The following is a 23,997-nucleotide window of genomic DNA, read 5'->3' as shown; positions in this document are numbered from 1 at the left end:
TATTTTCAATACTGTTAAAATAAGCGATTGGCACTTAAAAACACCAATTTTTCACACTAACCGAAAAACAGCATACATTTTAGAAAGTACTTTATATTATATAAATTTCTACATAATATCGTATATGCGCAATAAAATAAAATAGGTATTTTTCGTTTTTTCACTCAAAAATATTTATACCTACTTCATTAGATCCACAACGACATAATAGTTCAATTAAAAATCTATCATACAATATTTTTTTTTTGAACTATAATCTCGTTATAGATCTTGAACTTTGACATAATTGTACACATTAAAAAAAATCATTTCGTCAAAGGTGAAATTCTTTATGAAGTACTTATACGAGTTGCACGTGTGCCAAAATATTATACGACTAAGGTTGTGAAAAAGGAAACATTTAAATAATTTTCAGTATATTACAAACGCGAACGTTACACAAACATACAATAGACATAATATATGTATATTTATCACTTTCATTGTACAAAATGAAAACTTAATTATCATATTATATTACACAAAGCGCATGGAAAATTAAAATAAAAACAATAGTAATAATAATCGTCAAAGGCTCGGACAGCGGGTGTCAATGGCGTTATTTGGAGTATTCACCACATGGAGCATTTCTTGGAAGGGTTCATACGACTTCCAGCAGGACATTTCCAAGCTTCTGCGAACTCAGGGCTATTTCTTAACGAACCTATCACCCGGGCGGTGTTGGGACTGTGGTCATCGGCGATGAAATCCTGAATTTGTTCTTCGTTTTCATCGAATGGCTTTCGGCACCACACCTGTACAACTCATAATATATTAATTATTTGTTCGTCTAACGAGTTAAGATAATATTATGTTTTAAATACTAAACGGTATGACACGTTTTACCATTTCATCACAGATATAATGACTGTTAATATTATAATTACGATAGGTATGTGATAAATGTTTTCATTCACCACCCAGATGTAGTTAATTAGTTTATCCAAAACACCGTGTTTTCATGATTATAATAATATTATAGTATTGAAATCGACAAAATTTTGGTTGTCTTGGTATGCTTGTCTAGAATCGCGTATCGTGTATGACGTTTCAATCAAAGCTCAAAAAATTGTTGATATTGATAATTGAAAGTTAAAAATGATTGTCTTATGATTTTTTTTTCAAATAGAGTAGCGAAAGCGAGATATTCGATAGGCATTTATTAAACACTATACTAAGACTATTGAAGTTGTAAATAATAACGCCGAAAAATTCGAAGTCATTAATTCAATATTAAAGAAAATGTAATAAAATAGAGTTTTATATCATAATAATCGTCACTCCACCCACGATTTCGTCATAATATAATCATAAATCAACACTAAGTAATGCGAATTATAACTATATTATTTACCATTATCTTTTCTTCAACTAATCTGTCAACTTATAAAATGTATATCAAGAAGAAAATGATGCAATATAATATAACCAAATAATGGAGTACTGTATGAAAACCGTTATAAACTATGGCTAATCCGATCGGATCTCGCACAAGCCCTTTTCCAAGTCACTCACGTTTGCGTAGGACAAGAAGAACAGTTGGTCGTTAGAGTATTCAGCGAGCCCCGGCAGATGAACGCCTTCACCGATTTTATTCAATTTGTACGCCTTCCACGACTGTTTCAGTCCCACATTGTCGGCCATATTTTCTCCAAGAGTGAGAGTGCCGTTTAACTGAAAAAAAAAATGTGAAACACAGTCACTCAAAACAATCCACATTACAATATTTTATACCACGGTAATGGTAACTATCATGATCAGATGTGGTTACAAAGTAGATCGTGGAAGTGATAGCACTCCTCACCGTAAAACATATTAAGTAATTGTAATAAATATTTTTTATGTAAATATAGCAAAATAAATTCTCAACAGTATTAACACATAGTATATAACAAAATCACTTTTTTTTTATTCGAGATGAACTCCGAAAAGGTAGAATGAATTTTGATGCGGTGTTCACTGTTGGATATAAAATTAACCAATACAATTATATACTTATAATTTGTTATAAAAAATAAAATTGATTGTTCAAATTTATATGACAAAATCAAATTTGTGTTTCAGGACGTAGGGTATATCACTATTTAAAGAGCTATGAAATTACAGTTACATATTGAAAACCTTCTTGCGCAGTAACACTTTAATATGATTTAGTAGAATATCCTGAGTTCCAACCATGGTGTCAGTTACCAATTTTCTACATTGTTTTTACATTTTTCTCCGCATTTTACTGATTATTTCAATAATTTCAAGTCACAAATGGTAAAATAAATATTAAAAGTACCTGTATTTTAATACCCACTATATTAAAATTGATTCGAAATGTAGACCTAGACATTCAACCATAGCTTCTAAATCACTGAAATAGTTTTAAAAAGGAATATTTTGTCACCAAATAACGAGAAAGATGAAAAATTAAATGATTTTTAAGTTCACTAATCATTTGTGCAGCTTAAGAAAAAGAGGATGCAGTCCATTTTCCTACTGAATTTCTTAACTATTTAACGCCTTTTGAAGTTTAACCTCATAAACTGATTTCAAAACTAGGGGCACTTATTATTTTAAAAAGAAATTTAAGACTACTCAGATTTTGCAACAGTGTAATTTTTACAAGACTACATATCAAAAAACTGAAAAGTTTATCGATCGAGTGCATAATATTAACGGAATGTGGTACTGGAGAAACTCTTTTAATATTACGAATATCAATTGATTCTCAGATTTATCTTTTCAATTTAAACGTATTCAATTCCTAATTAAATTAGAATTTGGAATGACTAACAATAAAGCATAGGGATAAACATTTAATTTCGCTGGAATTGACCTAAGCGTTTAATGCTTTTCACACGGTTAAGTGTACATAGCTGTTTCTCGCGTGACATCCGAATTAATGCTAAAATTCCCCCAAATCACGAAGAAGTCAAAAATGTCGTTTATAAAGACATTTATTAAATCTTTCAATTATTATAAAAATACTGACATAATTTGTATCATTTGCTCTATACATAGTTATACTTCAAAATTTTAATACACTAACACTAACTTTTTCGCTTCATAGATTAAATCTATCGAAAAATAGAAATTAGTAATAAGCATCAATTTTCTTATTGTTATCAAGCAATATAATTTTTTTTTTCATTCAATGCATATTATGTTCAATAACAAAAATGAAAATTTAAAGGAATTTGACTTGCAGTTCTTTTCACGGGCGATGTCGTGTGAAACAGGTAGGTAGTAATATATAAGTACTAAATAATTGTAGTGGCCATAATATATAAATATTATAAAAAATACGAACATAAAAACTATAATATTATTCTTGTCTTTTGCACTAAGTTCATTGTCTTGTTAATATTTCAGTTGAATGAATGTTTCATCACTACAACTGATAGCGTTTCTTTTATTGTACTTACTAAAAATTGGATGGGGTTGAATCTTTATTAACTAAAGATTGTTTTTTTTTTTTTTTTTAATTTAAATTTTATTCATATATAAAAATATAATAATAATATAATGCTCACTCTAGTACTTGGGGTTAATTCGAACTGATTGTATTGATCGACGAAACACATCGCCCGACGCAAATACTCACGCTCCGCGTTTGATGACCATTGCGATATCTTTTGGCCATAGGAATCGTAATTCTTACCTAAACCGCGATGACATAATGTTATAATATTATAATATATAAATTATTGTAGTAACAGCACTATATACACAGTGCCAAAACTAACTATCGGAAGATTGGGGTGCCCATAACAAATATTGAAGATCCCTTTAACGAAAAATTTCTATTTATTAATTCAACTACTGATCTATTAATTATGTATAAATGGCATTTGATATTATTAAGATTTATGATAAAAGTTTAAAAAAAAAAAAATTGTTTAACAACATACTCAATGGATTTTGTGTTGTTTCAAGTTGAGTCACAAATAGGATTAAAATTAAGTCCATAATAGTTTACAATAAACGGGCGTGAGTAATATTTTTGAATGTTTTTATCTTTATCAAATACCAATATTACTCAATATTCTAAGTAATTTGTATTCTAATACAAATCCAGCCTTCAGTGAATTTTGTCATAGATAATCTGTCGTTATCTGTTAAAAGTTAAAATGGAACTATTGGAACTACGGCAATTTTTACATGTACACTTACCTTCGATGTCGAATCCGTGCGTGATTTCGTGTCCGATGATCGCACCGATGGCGCCGTAATTTACGACGCTGTAGAAACGGGTAGTATAGTTATTGATAGTATAACGCAAATCATACGGAAAAATGGTAAGTTAATTATAATTATATATATAATAATAATAATTTCAGTTTTAAAAATTTATATTTTCTGTCAGACGTGTGACTTACTCGACTCCTTTGTTGTAAAATGGTAACTGTAAAATCCCAGCTGGAATGTCTGCGTGACGACGAACATGGAATAAAAATTTATCATATATTTAAACAACAAGTAATAAAAAAACTATACTATGTAGTATGTGGGTTAGGTAATATTCTCACTAATTGAATTGTCCAGTCTAGTGTAAAACGCGTTAACTTCCAATGGGTCCATTATGAATCTGCAACAACATTGATCGAGAGAAAATGTTAAGACATACATTTTTATCGAATATAATAAAATATGTTATGTGCACTTACTGCTTACTCAAAGAAAACTTGACTGGTTTGCCCAACTCTGACAGAAGCAAATTGATTTCTGTTTCTCTGATGTTTAAAAGGCTTTGAAGGTACTCGTTTTCTAGAGTTTTGACCTAATTACCAAATATTGAAAATTGTAATGAATATGACTACGTTTTTAATCTTAATACGGACAGCGATGACTATGTGATGAGAAAACGTAAGTTATGCCTAGCGAAGAGAGAACGTTTTAAATTGTGGTCAATGTATTTTAAAGTACCTATCCCATCATTCCCATCTAATAAGTTGGGTCAAATGATTTTCCTCTTTTAAATATTTAAATCCATTTCATGACAAAATTTTTTGTTTTAATTTTTATTTGTGCACATCATATTTTGATTCATGATAATAACTTAAATGTTTTTCTCAAACGTTTATAAAAATGATTTTCAATAACTTTATAGTATATCACCACTAAAATTTCACTTAAACCCAATTTACGTTTTAATTATAAAAATGTATTATTTTTATTAATTTTTATTTCGTTTTATTTTTAACTAAACCAACTTTGTAGGATGCTTTTCCATAGTGCTGCATGAAGAACTGACACATTGCATTTTCGATTATAAATAGTAATAGCAATAAACTTTTGGATTTTAGTACATGTATAACTAGTGAAAAATTGGATAAAAAACTAGGATGGGTTGGGTTTAAATACATATTATTATTAAGAATTCAAAACTAAAAAAAAAGTTTTTCTGACTTATTTAAAAAAAAAACCCCCCTATAATCATAATATTAGTGGGTAACCCAAATAATGTGATAACGTTAAAAATACTTCAACATATTAATATACAACTGTAGAAACGTGCAATACATGTATACACTTATGGAAAAAAATATTTGTATCTTACAAATGTGTGCTAAATATACTAAGATTTCTACTTTTGAAATATTTAGGTGAAATGGGATCAAAATTATACCTCGATTCTACTCGATAAAAAATTCAGGGGGAAGAAAGTGCTCCACTTGCCACAACAATAAAATCATGCCACTGTGTAAAATAACATTGTTTAAAATAGATATCAATGGATTAATGATCACTTAGATGTGCATTATTTTATTTTATACAGTTTTCACTACCTGTTCGTTCATGGTAGAAAGTGATTTATATACATCCAACTACGTCCACTGTATGCGGTTGTAAATTCATCAACGCTTAGATTTTTTTGAGCAAAAATTTCAATAAATATAATTAACTGAGTACAACGATTAAAGATATAAACATTGTGAAGGACGATTTTGAGATAGGAGTAGGGGATGAGGGAGTAAGAGAAGTGTTATCAAACTTAATAAATCATAACTCGTTTGTATAAGAATGTTGTCCCGTAAGAATTGTGAATTATAAAGCATATAGCAAATATCAATTCAACGGTATTTCTTTTTGATAAAATTTTTTCTCGTATAGATTACAATGATTACATTATACGTTTATTATACATACATAACAGTATTTCAGTATTTCTATTTAAACTATTTATGCACATATTGCTTATTAATATAAACTCATTACGTTTTGATTCGTATTTTTCGTCAGTAAAATTTTTTTGTCGACATATTAATAACATAGTGCAGTGAATTTCATTTATGATAATTGCTCTTGGACACAATGTCAACAATTATATTCTTACACTTGTATTCAGTTTCTTCAAATAAAATTAAATACAAATGCATATTTTTTAGCGTATATTAAAGGGCGCTTTTTAGATCGTAAATGCATGCATATTATATATTTAAGGTGTATATATCATTGTGTTCCTAATAAGCATATTTTAATTGACTTAGATATAAATATTATAATATCATATATTATTTACAATATTCTTACGTAGTCGTATTTTTTATCCACGAGTTCTGGCGTCTGGAATATTTCCGGATAACCGACTCCAATTCTTATGGAATCCAACTTGAATAAAATCCTACTTTTAGTGTCTTCATCCATCCATTCGGACTCACTGATCATGTCTTTAAATACGTCTTGCAGTTGTTTAATCATCTCAAAGATCTTGTATGAGAAATAAAAAACATTACTATCCGTTGCGTTCCTCCGGTCTATATTTACATATAATACCTAATTATACTATAATTACCTCCTCAGTAGTTTCTTTCAGGTCATGGCGGACGTAGAACTCGTAAGCTAGAGGTAATTTTAGGGTGGATTTGACTACTGACGTACAAAATTCCTTTCTTAAAAAAAACGATATGGGTGAGAAAGTGTATAGCAGCTATTTAAATATTTCGGAAAACTATGTGTATTAAGTACCGGGTCGATCTTTTAGCTGACGGTAATATGGTTTGCATAAATTCTTCTTTTAATTCTACCATCTGGGTAGTAGTGTGAGTAACTAAAGCTTCCACAACTTTCCACCAAAGCAATTGTTCTAAAATAGTTAAAAACAAATATAATAATAATAATATAAAATAAATTGTTATTATTATTTAAAATAATTTATTACGGACTTAATTTTCACATATATTTCAATAAGAATTCTGGGTTTTGTCAATTAAATTTAATATTTTTTTTCATTTTAAGAAAATGTACAATCCTTACACAATTATTACAATAAGCTTACTAGATATTTACAATATTAAAAAAATTGACATAGGTAAGTAGGAAGTTGGGGAAAAAGCCAATTAGTAGTACCACTATATTTAATTTAGTTTGATAGAAATGTTATAATTAACAATTTCACTAATGAAATCGTCGAAAAATTGATTTTTTGAAGTAGTAATAATGTATAATTTAATTTTATATCATATTATATTTTTAATTAGAAGTTGATTAAATAATTTATCTTTATGAGAACTTTGAAAACAAATTAAACAAAAAAGATATTAAAATATAATTTTGTAATATTAAATTGTAAAATATGCTTTTAAATTTCAAAATAATTAATTGTATTAACATTTAATTTCTAACTGATCGTTTTTATTTTTAGATATTGGTAAATAATTGTGTAAAATACAATGCATTTAAAATATTGTTTTTTTGACATTTATATTTCTTGTCTGGGGATTAAAAATAAAAATATGTGGTGAAAAATATGCAAACTTTTTTTTGATTTCCCTTGCAACGTATTATTTTGCGAGGTGAAAATTAACGGAGTGACCTTTTCCGTAATATTTATTTGAAATTTCTTTGTTGAGCATTTACAAACACAAGATAATATTGTTTAGTTTTTCTATCATAAATAATTACTTGCAAGTTACAATTACTTTTTGAAATAAATAAAGAAACTTCCAGTTCAGGACATAAAATTAATAATATACTCTATAACCTGAAATTAAAGGTATTTTGTTTTATATTTTTTTATATGAGGGGTATAAAATACTACTGTAGGATAGAGAGACTATTTCGATATCCATCTATGTAAAATCATTCCTGTGAAATATAATTATATCCCTGATAGGGTCTATTGATTATTTTTTTTTTTTTTTTTAATAAAAAAGCCAAAACTAGTTCAGTCATGGCACTATTTGTGTGAATTTACTGATATTTTGTAACAAAACATTATTACAGGTAGGTACTCATTAGGTATCGTATATTCTCGTAATTTATTACGATCGCTTAAACATTTTTAAAACATAACATATTATACTACATACCTATATTGTGAAAAGCAAACGTAACAAGATAATAAGTGCAAAAAAAAAAAAATTTGGTTAAATAAGACTTAAGTAACAAAATATAAATATTCATATAGATTATGAATATAATAATTGGCATGTCTCTTTAACATATCTCATTGGAAAAGAAATCGTTTTGTAAGTGTACAACAAAAATAACAATACTATTCTTAGTGAATAAATGTTCTTGACAAAAGTATGCACTTTATATAACTTTATGAGTAAATTGTTTATTTATTTATCCACTGTGTTTTATATACATATAACTTATAAGAATATAATATACAATTTTCATGCACTTATTTATATTTTCTAAAACAGCGGTTCCCAATCTCTTTGAGACTAGTACACACAAATTTGGTTAGATATTAGTAAACAAACCCCTCACAGTTAGTTAAATTTAAAAAACAAAATAATAAATAATAATTAAAATAAAAAGTTTTTTTTTTTTTATAAACTAGGTAATTGAAAAAAAATAATATTTTTCTTAATCCCTCAGAAAAGCCCATTTTACTTTTTGGAGAGTAATAACTCTCAAATAATTGGGAATCGCTATTCTAAAATATAATTGAAAAAATCGATAAATACCTAACAATATTAGTATTAACTATTAAACATAGAAATCTTTGTGAATTATAAAAAAACTTATAAGTATATATATCACAATAATCAATGGTAATGTTTATAATATTTTAATATTACGTATATAATATTATAATATTATATAAATCGATTAGTTTCTATTTTCAATGTTTTCATTATTCGTAAAAAGTATAAAATTATATGATATTGTTAACATATTATTTTTATTAATTTATAAAATTATTTCTTTCATATTAACAATAGGTGTGTCTATATTAGCAATCGGAACGTGATGCGCGGCTTTCTCTCATTTCAACCGGTCAACAGTAAATCGGACACACATTTATGCTCAATTGTATACTTCAATTGTGCAGATTCGTATGAAAATTTCATGAACCTAGTTTTACAATTATTTACTTTTTTCAGTGGTTAAAAGTAGAACAATTAAAACGCTAATGGTTCTTAAAGATATTATTTATTTTTTGTATTCATTGAATTTAATGTGAATTTTTAAGTAAGGCAAAAACTAAAAATACTACTCGGTTCGTATTGGGGTTCGTGATTTTTTTTTTTTTTTTTCATTAAAAACATATTTATAACCTATTTATATGTCTTATATATTTTATAGACCAAACTAATATGACAAAATAAATGCCTTTATTTTCAACGATTTCATATCGAACTATGTCCCTATTATAATAAGTAAATTGTTTGTAAAGTAACATTAAATTAAAAATTTTTGTTATTTTTTTTTTTTTCAAGATATAGGTATTGCAACTTAAAATAATACATTTCCTCTAAAAAATATAAGTGTACTTACGAATTTTTTCTTCAGAAGCGTTTAATAACTTCTCTCGGAGTTCCAAAAAATATTCCGGATTTCGGACTAATATTATATCACTCATCGACCATTTGACATTTGTTCCCGTGGTAATATAACTAATATACGTTTGCCAGTCAAACTATATCAAATGGAAGAAATGTAAATAAAATTTAGTCACATGCTTAAAAACCATGAAAAGTTAATGGTACTTATCATTCATCAACATCTGTGTAAGACTCAATAAAAGATTATATTATTTAAAACTATTATAAGCTTTATAACAAAACGTGATCATATTGTATTTTAAAAATGAAAAAAGAGTGCTCGACATACATTTCCAACTCTATAATATTGTCTTTTCAACATTCAAAGTCCATAAAAAAAATAATATATATTTGACTTTTTAACTTTTTTTGGTTTAGACAAAATAAAATAGTTTACAATCAATTTTGTAATCGATTTTATGATTTTAAAATTATCATTTTATTGTAAAGGACTAAATTATATCCTTAAAAATTGAAGTCGTTGTAGATTTTAAAACAAAAAATTAAAACCACTATGACAGTAATATTACACTTCGCTCAAAATTTGTAAAATTATATAGTACCAAAGTTTCAATTGATGGGTCTGGCACACCCGAATACATGTAATTCCTTAGGCCATATGTTGTGAATTCTTCTCCTTTTTTTTCGTAGTCTACGTCTTTCTGTAAAATAAATGTATTATAGAATAGAATATTTTAAAATTTAATAGAAATAACTGACAAATGTAATAAACTTTGTAACAAAAAATTTTATTTTAATCAATATCAAACATTTTTTTTTTCAAATATAATTGTAATTTATTTTATTTTATTATTTATTTATTTTTTTTTTTTATATAATAATGAAATGTTCCAGTATATATTATTTAACTATTACACATTAAGTAGTTAGTCGATAGTCTTATTTAAAGCAATGAATTCTCATCAAGAAAAACACGATGGCATTTAGTTATTATTTATTTTCGTATAAAATATACATATCACGTAGAAAATAGTAGTGACCAAAATATTTAAGCCTACTGAAATTATAATTCCACAACTTAGAGTTATAATAAATTGTTAAGAATTATAAACAAAGCTAAACTTATGAGTGATGGATTACTTTTGTTTTTCTATTGTTAGAAAAAAATTACCGACTGAGAAAATATTATATCTATGTAGCCTATAACCATTTAGTACAATAATATTATACTCATATTACATATTATACTATAATATTAAAATATATCAATTTTTACAATAAAGAGTTAAAAAAATCTAAAAACCAAAGTTATTTTGATAGAAAATTGAAATATATATATTATTATATTGACGGTGAATAAAACTATCGATTTTGGTAGAAAATAACGACACCCCAAATACATCAAACTATGAAAAAAATGACTGAAAAAATATTATTTTAAGATGTTTAATGGATCATTCTCGATAATGGATTATTCTACTTTGAAAAATTTATTAAAATTATACCTTTAATAAATCCAATTCAAAAGAGAAGATATTTAAACAAAATTCGGCCATCAAATCGTTGTTGAAATCTTCTTCGGGAAACAAATACAAGATGATCTTAATCATGTATTGGACTTTAGCAATCGCTAATCTTTTGTTGAAACCGTCATCTTTTGAGATTTCGTGAATGTCAAATGGTTGCTTACGACCAATTTTGGTAGGACGATGGAAGTCGTACAGCGGTTCTGGCAATGTCGATACATAACTCGACACGGGCCCTACCTGTGGACAAAAAGTTGCTGGTAAAACCAAACAATAACATCAAAATTTTAAAAAATAATCAAAATAAATAGCCTTTTTTTCAAAAAAAAAAATTTTAATTTAATAGCAAAAAAAATTATATGTACCTATTAACTATTAACCAATTGTTTATTAGCCATTAATATTCTTCTAACGCTAGTATATTAAACATTATTTCATTAAATAAATTGAAAAGCTAATAGAAATATAATACGATACGTGGAAAACTGTTTTCCAATCGATGATATTATTCTTCTGAAAAAATACTATTGGTATTTATTTAAATAGTATGTATTAATAAAATATATTTTCAATAAATGTAAGGATTTACGCTAAAATAGGCAAATAAAAAAATAAAATATAATATGCATTTTTATTAAATCCATAAAATAGGTAAGTATGCATAATCACATAATGTACATTTTACATTTTGATTTTTGAATTCGTCATTATTTAAAATGGATTTTTAGTTTGGTTTTATTAAAAACTTGAAGCATGTAAAAAAAAAAAAACAAGCAACTCTTGCAACATTACCTACGAGTTTTATAGTTATAGCAATAAATGCGTGACTTATGTGGGCTAACTATCACAGTTTTAAAATTATCCCAGAATATTATAATAGGACTACGAAGTCGTGAAAAAAAAAATGAACAAACAAACCCGTGAACATAAATTAAGAGACTAGACTAGAGAGATTATTAATTTTAATGCTAATTTATATAATTAGATCCAATAATAACAAATAAAAAAAGTATAATTTTTTTTATAATATTTAACTGATTATTTTTATTCCGTGATATCGATATCAAATCTTAATACATTAAGCCAACTTGTGGTATCGATATTATTAGATATTGATAATAAAAATAATCAACCAAAGGCCGAAATGTAATATCAAGTCACAACACTAAGGTAATGTTTTATTTCCCTGTTTGACACTTGTATAACATAAACATTAGATAAACATTTTATTAAAATTATTTTATATGGTATTTTAATGATCTTATGCCGGTTACATAGACATTCATTATACATAAAATATATCAAATTGAAAATCTGGCAATATCTAATAAACAAAATGATACCTTTTAATATTTTTGTATTTATACATTGGTTTAGTATTTTAATTATTATTATTTAACTTAATATATATTTTTATTTTTTTGTCATATTTATTTTATTTGTACAATCTGTATAAAATACATTTATAATAAGCACAATAGATGAATATATAATAGGTCATGGTTGGCTTGAGTGAAAAATATATTCAGTAATAGCACTTCATAAATAATTTAAATTAAAAATTCAATTTTATAGACAAAATTATGTATCGAAATTCAAAAAATTTTAATGTTTAAAATATTTGTTAGGTACACTTTATTTTATTCTTAAACGCCCATGCATAAATTATTATATTTTGAGTGAATGTGTTTTGTTGAAATTGCAAAAGGGTTAGAGATAAAATAAAAATCGTGTATTGGCCTCATATTGAGTATTTACTCTATAAATTGAGAGGACAGTAGAATGGACAGTACATTTTACTGTCCATGATACGTTATACTAAAGCAGGGGTCAGTAACCTGCGGCCCGGGTAGCGATTTTATGCGGCCCGCGATTAAAATTTATAAATGGTATAAAAATTTGGAATATCACATAATGTAACATATTAGTTAATAACCTAGCTTTGATGATTTATACCACGTTAAATTAATATAGATAATAAACAAACTTAAATAAATTAAATTAAACTGTAAAATGTAAATAAAATAAGGAGTATGTGCCGTCAAATTTTTTTTATTATTTTAAGGCCTTGACGCCAAAAAGTTTTTATGTAAAAAACAGCGTACATTTCATTTAATGTATTATTATATTATATGTTTTATAACGTATGAAACATAATAATAATACATAAACTAATATAAGTTATATGATTATAATACTTTGTGTTAATATTTACAGATATAACTGATAGGTTGGTTTTTGGGTTCACATCCATGATTATCTGCATTATAATATCCATTCCAAGGTACCGCTGGATTAGCGCCAAGGACTTTGCCACGTTGAACTTAGGCTCGTTGTAGTAACTGATCATTAAACCAGGTATATTTTTCGGAATTCCAACCTTATTCAGGAACTTGAACACCGTATCATATTGCAAAGTGTTTAGTTTATCTACAGGTACAACCAAACACACAATTTATTTTATTAAGTAAAATCAACCAAAATACTACTGTTTTTAAACTACGAGTACTTGACCATCAACCGTTTTATAAATTTTCCCCTACAACTGACAATCCTCGTTGACCGATAGCGGCGCAGTGTTTCTCCCAACAATGGGAGAAGAACGCAAAAAAGAATCGTGACTTGCCAGACGAGTACTGATTCTTTTTACTTTACATAATTTTACTCTCTCCTGTTTTATCTAAAAGTTAATAATGCCCCTAAACTTATTTTCAGGAAAAAGGAAAAGAGAAAAAAACTTAAGATCCAATTCATCAATCTTTGTAAATTATACTATAGTTTTAAATTGCTTACTATAAAATATATATTTAGGTACTTCAATAAATAGGCGGTAAGATAATTTTAAGGAATGTACGACGCTTGGATGCTAGACAATTGGAAGCGAATATCAATATTTTTTTTAAATTAATGTAAAACGTATACTAATAATAAATGTAAATAAATTCTAGATTTTATTGCTATATCTAAAACATATTATTATTATTATTATTATTATTATTTATAATGTAATTACGTATATAATTTGAAAAAAGTTCTAAACGGACTAAGATTTAAAAAAAGATATTTTATTCTGGTTCATGGCTGTTCTATATATTATAATGAAAGTTATTATTAAAATACTTTTTAAAAACAATAATTTTATATTTTATATTTCAATTATTCGGATATTAGCGGATCATTCTTAATATTAATTTGCTGGATTATCGATTTTTTATTGTATGACAAAGTAATCTATACGTCAACGTGTACTCGTATTGTATAGGTATAGATATTACAATAAAATCTAGAATTTATTTCATCTATTATTAGTATACGTTTTACATTAATGTTAAAAAATATTGATATTCGCTCCCAATTGTTGTTGCACCTAAAAGTCCCGCACCCAATTTTCCACGCCCAAGTGTCGACATACCATTTTTAAATACCTTGCAGGTGTGATATCATCCTTCTAAAATATGAGATGGCAAATTTTACGTTCTAGATATTCTATTTACTTGTCTATTATTTTTAATATTTTAATTAATTTAACGATTATCATATTATAGATAATAATATTATTTAGAAGTTGTTTGTAGATTATGTTTAATATTTTGATTTTGAATGTCTTGAAAACAAACTTGTTTGTCAATGAAACCCCCCTTTTCTACTGCTAAATTTTAAGTGAATAGCTTTTATAAAAATTTTGAAGGAGCAAAATCAAAATTCAAACGAATAGTTTTTGAGTTATTTAACTTCATATACTAAGGATAATAGTATATATTATGATAGGAATCATGACTTGAGTATTATAGTAATTAATATTAATCTATCAATATTTATAGCTTCAATTATAATAAACACTAAATCTAATATTACATCTATTTTATATTTTTTATAAGCCAATTTTAACGAATGACAATAAATACTTACATAAAACAATATTAGGTTTTATATTCAATTATATATTTTAAGATACATTGGTTAAGAAAAAAAATCCATTGCTTTAAAAAGTGTTGAATATGCTTAATATGCATATAAAAATCAATGAAATGTGAAATTTTTCCCTAAAATTGACGAAATATGTGTAATGTGCATTTTAAACTTTTGATTTTAAATTTTAATATCGCATAGTCCGGGCTTCTAACTTAATCAACCACAGATTAACAGCATATAAAACAATATGAAACTCCTACAATTTTCGGGCCTTATTAATCATTATGATTATAAAATTAGTTGTTATTGTAGGCCACGTATTTATTTTCATATAATATTGAATATTTTATATATTACGGCGCATTAAAAAGAGACGTAACGCACGCTATTGAAAAAGTTGATATTTCTTCCGCGAAAATAAGCATTAGGTATATTTTATATATTATCATCATAAACGAGTCATATATTATAATAACAGCCTCTCAACAATTCATGTCCAACTGTTGCGTCGTCATACACCCTTTCTCACTACTCGGTACGTATTTAAAAATGCGCCTTTGAAAAATATTTCTCGTTTTGTGTTCTTATTTTGTAAACGACGGCCGTGTAAGACTGTGCATGTATATTGAATGTGTTATTATTTATTACGTATCTTGCTGCATAAAAACTATTTTGTTGTTTATTTTGATGAGTCAGTTTTTATTATTGTCGACGTATTTTGGGTGGATTAGATACCGTCACTACTTTAGAATGAACTAAATTAAATAGTTGCAATAAATCCGAAAATAAAAAGAACACGATCCGAAATCGGTGGCAGAGGTGGCGCCTTTTATATTAATTTATAGTATATGCTTTAATGCACAGCATTATACTTAATCATGAATATTATGAGTCAAATAAATCGATGTTACCCTCCAAACGTTTTAGACACCGCCGTATTACACACTTATCAACGTAAAAAGGGTATGATTTCTGCACTCCTACCCGTTTCCCTGTGTGTTATATAATAAAATATATGTCTCTTACCTGTATTCAAACACGCCTTATATAAACGTCTCCCTTGTTTTACGGACTGCAAATCGCCTTTATTATCCTTTTTTTCTAAAATATCTGAAACAAAAGAGGTTGTTTATAGAATTGCATATCATTATCTGCTTAATAGACATGGTGATAAACGATAAAAACAATAATGGCTGGGAAAATGTAATAAATAATAATTAACACAATGATTAACGATGATGTTAATTATAGTTATGGCATATAAAAGGTTATTTCTGAAGAAAAAAATATTTATTTATGATTTACAAGCTGACTCTAGGAATAAAATTGATGCCTATATACAAATTAGATTAAAAATAACAATAATAATAAACGTGTAACAATATACAAATTTGGAAACAGTTTTAACAAGTTGATGATAGATATAATTTTATATCGTACGAAATTGTATTAGTTATGATGTATAATAATTGTTTATGCTATAAAGAAATCGTATTTACGACCTAGTTTAATTACTGTAATTTTTATTGACGGTTCAAATCAAAATAATTTGTTTAATTATATCGTAGTATATGATTGAATTATCAAATTTAAATAAATTTAATGCAAACTTGTTTTCAATTTATATTAAACTATGGCACAAACATAATGATCAAAAAAATCGTATGGACTTTAAATTAACAATGATTATGTGCTCGGCTATATATATTTGTCACGGTTGATTCAATATTAACAAAAAATAAAAATAAAAATATTTTTGAATTTTAAACTATTTAAAAAATACGGTCAGAACACTAAAGATATTGATGGACCTGTTTCTTTGAGATATAAAATATAATCAATTTACCGGAAAAATTGACATACCATAAAAACCGTGTACTTTAATTGATCCTATATTTAAAACTATGTATCCACAGGAAGTCACAAAGTGAACTTTGCTTTTGTAAAATACGATAGAAATTTAAATGAATCAAAAGTGTTTAATTTTCAATCGCAAGATGAAAAAATTACTTATCATTTAAGCTAAATGTAAAAGTATTTGAAACTAAACTGACGATTTACAAAACAAAATAAATAATTAATTTTAGAGAAAAATTATAATATTATAGCGTTGAATATTTTATTCATTTAAATAATATGTATGAAATATATTTTTACGAAGTTTTGGAAATTATATAATATGAGATTAATGAATATCGTGGTTTTATCCTAATAGTTTTCAATACATAATAATACTTAAATAAGTTATATTTCAAATATAAGACACACCGAATGATTCATTCAACGTAAAACAGTCATTATTTCAAAAAATTAACTTTTTATAACAACATACATTTTTAATTAAAATAAAATATTTTTTCGAAAACTTCCATCTATAAAAACATTAAATTTTGGATAAGTGACTTATGAGTTATAAAAATTTAAAACTTTGGTAAGCGAAGTGAAGTGGTACAAAAGTTTAAAATATTGGTCCACTATCTAAAGTTTAGACTCTAAACTTTAAATACGTATAACTAATAAACTACTTGGCTGGAATTTGATTTTTTAAATCAGAATACTCTAAATAATATTTTACTTTGAAATGTAAAATTAAAAATATATGTTTTCATTAAAAAAGTAAAAACTTATGTATATTCTTGCTAGATTTTTACGATATTTTAATTTGAAAGTAAGTTGTGACTTATGAGCTTGTAAAATATTAATACTAAACGTCTATAGGCATTTTTAGTATATACATTTTTTGTAATTTATTTCTATAAAAATATGAAAATAAGAAAGGAAAAATGTTTTATGGTGCGATCGTGATTGTTAACTCTGCTTATCTATAATTTAGATTCTAACCGTGGTATGATTATTATATTTTATTATACGCCATCTTATATGTTGTTGTCCTGTAGCATAACCGTTACAATAAAATTATCCTAAACATAATATTATTATATGTCACGTTTATACTATAATTATAATTATTAAAGTCACCTGTAATTTCCTCAGAAATTTTCGTTGTTTTATCCATAAACCAATTGTCGTATTTATCAAAGTCCATTCGGCGGTAGTATTTTCCACACGCGAATTCGTAAAAATTATCGCAAGGTTCAGCGGCCACATCAATGGATCTCCTTATACTACTAGCTACATATTCATCGAGTATTAAGTAAACAATGACGTCCATATTTGCAAACATAAAAAAAAAAATCATAAAATATTATTGTAAAATTTAACTGCAAATAACACGAATTATAATCATAAAAACCTACAGGGAAAATCTGCAGCTTCGCCCGAAACAGTTATTAATATAGGTTACGTTTTTTAGGATTGGAATATTATATCTTGGGCTCGGAATTTGATGGATTTTGTATTGGTTTTTTTTTTTTTTTTTTGGAACTTATTAAACGATGCTCTCCTGGTCACAAATGTGTGTCATAAACATGTGAATCTAAATGACTAATTTTAATTTGCATTTTTTTACTTTTTTTACTTTTCAAGTCATTTTTTGTCATTTTTAGATCCTATTTTCCTTTTTAGTTCAATTTCTTGTATTTATCATTAGATTTTTCAATTAAAATCTTTACACAATACACGCATAGTTTTTGTTTTACACAGACTGTATATAAGTACCTTCATAAAATTTATATTTTATAAAATAAAAAATTTTTTTACACAAGTTATATATGGGTTAGGTAAAGATAAAATCGATAGAATTAAATAATAATTGCTAACTGTCATTTTTACTTTTGATAATATAAAATATGTTTTAATAGTAAAATTTAATAAATATATTTTTACTAGTTTTAAATAAAAATTTACCATTTTTTAAGTGATTTTTTGTGATTTTTTTTTTTTGTCATATTTTATGATTTTTAAGAAATATTTGCATTTTTTTTTTTGGTCATTTTTAATGATTTTAAGATCATAAACTTCTGAGCCCTAATTATATCATATGTTTTGTATTATATGTTACTGTTTTTAAATATTATCTCGTAATATACTGTATATAGGTAGATAATACAAACCTGATAATACACATTCATCACTTGTACACGTTATGTTCCTAACACCAAATATACCACCTTAACAATAATAACAAAAACATACGGATGGTTATTAATAAATGCATTATATTATAATTAAAACTGAAAATTTAATGTGTTAAAAATTTTTGAAGATGTACTAAAAACACTTGTGCATTAAAACTTCAAAAATATCAGAATAAAATTTATAATAAGTATATGTCTTGGGAATCATAGTTTAAAAAATAAAAACAATGCACAAGTATTCATAGTCATTGATTATTTATCAAGTATGAAATATTTTAAGTTAAATATATTATTAATTAAGCGTGACGTATGTACGCATAAGACATTTATATACAATAAATATTAGTACTTATTAGTTATACATATACACGCTTGTAAAATTGATATTAATAAGACTAAAATTAAACAATTAACGTAAATATGTGTAAAATGGTTCAATTTACGAGGATATGTTAAAAACTAATAATAAAAAATTTTAAAATTACCTAAAAATTAAAAATTGTAAAAATGAAGATTTAAAATTGAATTTATTAGTACTTAATTTAAATGTTGGGAGCTTACAGTAAGCTAAGAGTAATGCATTTTTCTACAAATTAATGGCTCTCATATTATTATTATAAAATGGTGATATTAAACGCGAGGAGTATTCGGTTATCAACTTACTGCCTTTAATTTTCATGATCGTCAGCATCAAAAAAACACAGCACAACACGGTGGCGAAAAAAATTATCCATTTTTCTAGGACGGTTCTGCCTCGCCACAGATCTTGGAACTTCCTGTCAAAGAGATGCATGGGGATGTATATTTTTGCTAGTAAAAAAAATTATGACTAGACTACCAAACGTAACAACCGTAGCAAACGGTCAATAAGTTATACAGCTATTATTTACAACTGAATGGCGTATGCGCTATCGGAGAAAAGAAACAATGATTTTTTTTCCACACAATGTAATTTTCGTGTTAATCAGTTATAATATACATTTGGTATGAAAATTAACTCCTTACCAATAACGATAATCTTCTGCACATTATTATAATATTAATTAACCAAATTATTTCTTTATCAACATTAACGAATAATAATTGCTATGTCGTGTATACAGGATGATTAACCAAGCGTGATCTTCATCTTGTCGATTCTGTACTTTAATAGCACAGTGTTTTTACGATTTTCTTTATTTTTCTTTTTTTTATAATTTTGAAGACCACATTTTAATACCAGATTTTTTATTCCGGGAGTTTCTCGGGGTATAAAATAACTCAAACTTCAATTTTATAAAAGTGAGCTGCTATTTTTTATTTTAAATTATTACAGTTGACTTTTTGAGCTGCTATTTTTTATTTTGAATTATTACAGTTGACTTTTTTGTAAATATTCACTCTATTAATTCGAAGTTTAAATCATTTCTAAATTATTTAAGCTAATGTAACATGTCAATATTATAGTTTTATATCAAAAATATAATAAATTCAATATTTTAACTAGTATAACTATCCTTATTAAGGTTAATACCAATTTTTTACAAATTATAAAACGCTAGCATAATACACAATTATTAATTACTATAATAAATGTATCGTCTTATTATCATAGCCCTATAACATATTTAAAATTATTATCATAGAAGATTATCCTCAATATATAAAGTTAAATAAATCAAGGAATGTTCAAATTTCAATTAATATACTTTGCATCATTTTTTTTTCTTTTTTAAATCATATACAACCTATAGAACTCCTTTAATACTAACAAAATAGATGTATTTGAACATTTCATCTTTAAAAGTAAAAATTTAATACTAATTTAAAAATTCCAAAAGTCCTAATTTTAATTAATTCTTTATTGAAGAAAAAACAACGATAAGCATGACTAATGAATACTCATTAATCTGAAGTATATATTGTGACATCACAATTATTCGACAATTAACAACAATTCTTGTATTTGATTATTTTTTAAGAGGTCACCCATCTGTGCCAAAAAAAAAAATTCATTTTGGGTACAGCCCCGTTCGTGCCAAAATAAAATAGGTAGGTATATTTTTTCCGACAGCCCATTTACGCCAAATTCACCTGCGTAAACATTTCACATTAACGAATTGGTTAATTTGTTTATTTATAAGATGTCGTGTACTCGTGTCTGTAACTAGTGAAAAATGTATTTTTATAAGTCCATAGGTTTTAAATATATCTGCAGTAGGTAAGCGAGTGACTGTCGAAGATATAAGTATTCGTCCTAGGAAAATTATTTTAACTGAAATAAATAACTACATAACTAATTTAGATTTTATTATATCTGGTATATCTGCTATACGAAAAAGTATTTACCGCGCTCGTAAAAAGTCTCTTCCTTCAAATCTTTAATCTGTGTCTGATGTTCAAAAGGCATTAATCAATTTACATTTCACTACATTTAAAAACGAAGATTAAAATATGTATAATTGATTATAATTTTCAAAAAAATATAAGCTTATTTACTAATTATTATTGCTTACAATAATTTGTATTATTGATTATTATTAAAAAAAATTCGTACAATTTACTATAATTTAAAAAATGTGTATTGATTATTATTTAAGGAAAAAATATATTACTTTATTATAATAAATTATACAAGGTAAATTTGGTAAAAATGAGCAGTGCCAAACGTTTTTTCTAACTTAATCTCTCAACATAATATATAAAATGGTATATATTTTCATTGATTATCAGGCATTTTATTATTTATTAATCATTATATTAGGTATGTTTTGGTAAGGCATATCCAAGATAAAAAGTAAACCAATATTGCAACGAGATAATCATAAAATATAATATTTTATATTATTAGACCGTTTTCAATGTGTGTGTACTATCTATTTTAAATATTTTCATGTACGCCGATCTGTCGTCGGAAAACCATTTATAAATTGTTTCGATTTAATAAAATGTGTATATCGAATATTATATACAGTTATAAAACAACAGCTCATAATTATTTAATATTTATTTTCTGTTGACGCGTAATATAATTAAGACTATTATATTTATTATCGATTAAAATAATATAATGTCATTTTTTACGATTAACATTTAATGTTCAAATTGTTTTTTATTTGGGTCTACAAATTAATGAGTTATTTGTTTTATAACTCATAAAATTGTATAATATGCACACAACGATATATTTTTCAATTAAATTCGATATTTCTTTCGTCATTGCTACAGAACTATGTACAGAGATAAGAACCGTTTAACTAAATTATTCCATTATACATATTATATGTGCATCGTTGGGAATTTGTGTTGAAATATGTCGTGGAGTAGTCCTGCTACTTCACTCGTGTACACGTCTTGAAACGTTGATAACTAAATAATTAAGAAACGATCGTTAAACGCTCAACATTAATTGTATATGTTTAATAACGAATGAAAAAGTCATTTATGATTTTTACTACACTAAATTATAATTAAATATTATGATAATATAAATAAAATGGTAAAATACTAGTGAATTGTATATTATGATACAATTATTGTGAGCATAATATTTTTACTTCTATGTCCCGAAATAGTGGCATTTAGTTTTAAAATTTTTATTTTTTTTTTATTAAGCGATTCTTACATATTTTAAATTCATAATGAACGCAGTCATTTTTAATTTTTAATCCAACTTAACACATTTTATTGAAAATTGTATCATTTTTTAATGTATGCATTTTCAAAACTTATTTTAATTAAATGTAAAGATGCTGCGAAATGAATCGTGAATAAAAATCAACCAGTCTTCGGAAAACTTGTTGTACATAAAATAATGAAATCATTTTTACGTAAAGATACATGACAATGAAAACATTTCACAAGATCCTATATGGACGGAAATTTGTATATTCGTTTTATAAAGATAAAATATGTTATCTATCTTAGACCCAACAGCAGTCATAGCGGTCATCATGAGAAATTCTCAGCTGAGGTTTAGGACCCAATTAGGATCAATATCATTTTGAAACATGACAAATAAACGAGTTGGTGCTCGTGTGCAATATATGTATAATATGTATAATAATTATATGCACCACAGTAATAATTTGCTACATAGTTACCTGTTCTTCCGAGACGACACAGCGATGAACTCTGCATCGCGGACGATTGGCTGCTGTTGACGGCGTTGCTGCTGAAGATTCCTCTGCTGGCGATGCTGCTGTTGCAGTGCCGGCGGCGCCATGGAGTGCAAGGCCTGATGCACTTCCGGTCCTGTTGCAGCGGGTGGCAAGGAGTTTGCGGATACGACTACGACGTTCTGCTGCTGAATCTGCTGCTCCGTCGACCTATGATAGTCGCGTAGATAGTGATTATTGGCGATCATATGCCCGCCGTCGTATTCGCTGTCGGCGACCGGCATTTCGACGTGAAATAATGTATTTTAGATTTTAACGATATTGCAAACGAGAGACGTCATATTACGATATTATGTTATTGTATTACAATTTTCATCATCATTATAAATAATTATCGTGCATGTACATGTCACGGTATTTATAGTCGCTACGAAAATCGGATCGTACGAATTCAAACGACTCGCCGACCGCATGATGGTTGCTGCACAATATGTCAACGGGATTATATGCATGCTGTAATGTGCAATACAATCGTCCGACAGTAAAACGTGTCGCTACTATACCACGCGCATACGTTAATTGTAAAAATGGCAAATAAAAAACCACCCTCTGCGTGTGTCCGAAATATCAATCAATCGCCCACTCATTCGCCCGC

At 26.4% G+C, this 23,997-nt stretch overlaps 1 protein-coding gene across 3 annotated transcripts; it reads right to left on the bottom strand.

The window, feature by feature from the left end:
* Nucleotides 1-399: 399 nt before the first annotated feature.
* LOC112592086 (neprilysin-2-like) lies at nucleotides 400-23,641 on the bottom strand. 3 transcript variants are annotated; one of them, XM_025336062.1, is made up of 19 exons: nucleotides 23,328-23,641; nucleotides 19,909-20,021; nucleotides 19,222-19,278; nucleotides 18,188-18,340; nucleotides 16,235-16,318; nucleotides 13,512-13,726; nucleotides 11,276-11,536; nucleotides 10,373-10,471; nucleotides 9,763-9,904; nucleotides 6,997-7,114; nucleotides 6,824-6,920; nucleotides 6,562-6,738; nucleotides 4,695-4,807; nucleotides 4,557-4,615; nucleotides 4,407-4,455; nucleotides 4,201-4,268; nucleotides 3,561-3,688; nucleotides 1,555-1,713; nucleotides 400-794 (listed from the first exon to the last, which is right to left on the bottom strand). In XM_025336062.1, exons 1-19 carry the CDS (start codon nucleotides 23,624-23,626, stop codon nucleotides 612-614), a joined length of 2,574 nt encoding a protein of 857 aa, XP_025191847.1. In that variant the 5' UTR covers nucleotides 23,627-23,641; the 3' UTR covers nucleotides 400-611. The 3 variants fall into 3 exon arrangements, with proteins under 3 accessions (XP_025191847.1, XP_025191848.1, XP_025191849.1); XM_025336063.1 differs by lacking the exon at nucleotides 19,222-19,278; XM_025336064.1 differs by lacking the exon at nucleotides 23,328-23,641 and having other exon boundaries at nucleotides 19,909-20,169.
* Nucleotides 23,642-23,997: the final 356 nt, after the last annotated feature.

This window comes from Melanaphis sacchari, unplaced genomic scaffold (genome assembly GCF_002803265.2).
Source record: "Melanaphis sacchari strain LSU unplaced genomic scaffold, SCAv2.0 Contig156_pilon_pilon, whole genome shotgun sequence".
In the NCBI taxonomy this organism is placed as follows: Eukaryota; Metazoa; Arthropoda; class Insecta; order Hemiptera; family Aphididae; genus Melanaphis; species Melanaphis sacchari.
The sequence above is the reverse complement of the archived record's forward strand: the minus strand, read 5'-3'. Positions and strand labels throughout refer to the sequence as shown.

Bases quoted from the DNA above. Each gene is read 5' to 3' on its own strand.
- LOC112592086 (XM_025336062.1), bottom strand. From the start codon at position 23,626: ATGCCGGTCGCCGACAGCGAATACGACGGCGGGCATATGATCGCCAAT. The intron at 6,921-6,996 runs GTACTTAATACA...GTTTTTTTTAAG, and splicing joins TCAGCTAAAAGATCGACCCG to AAAGGAATTTTGTACGTCAG. The intron at 795-1,554 runs GTGAGTGACTTG...TGAGTTGTACAG, and splicing joins TCTTCTTGTCCTACGCAAAC to GTGTGGTGCCGAAAGCCATT.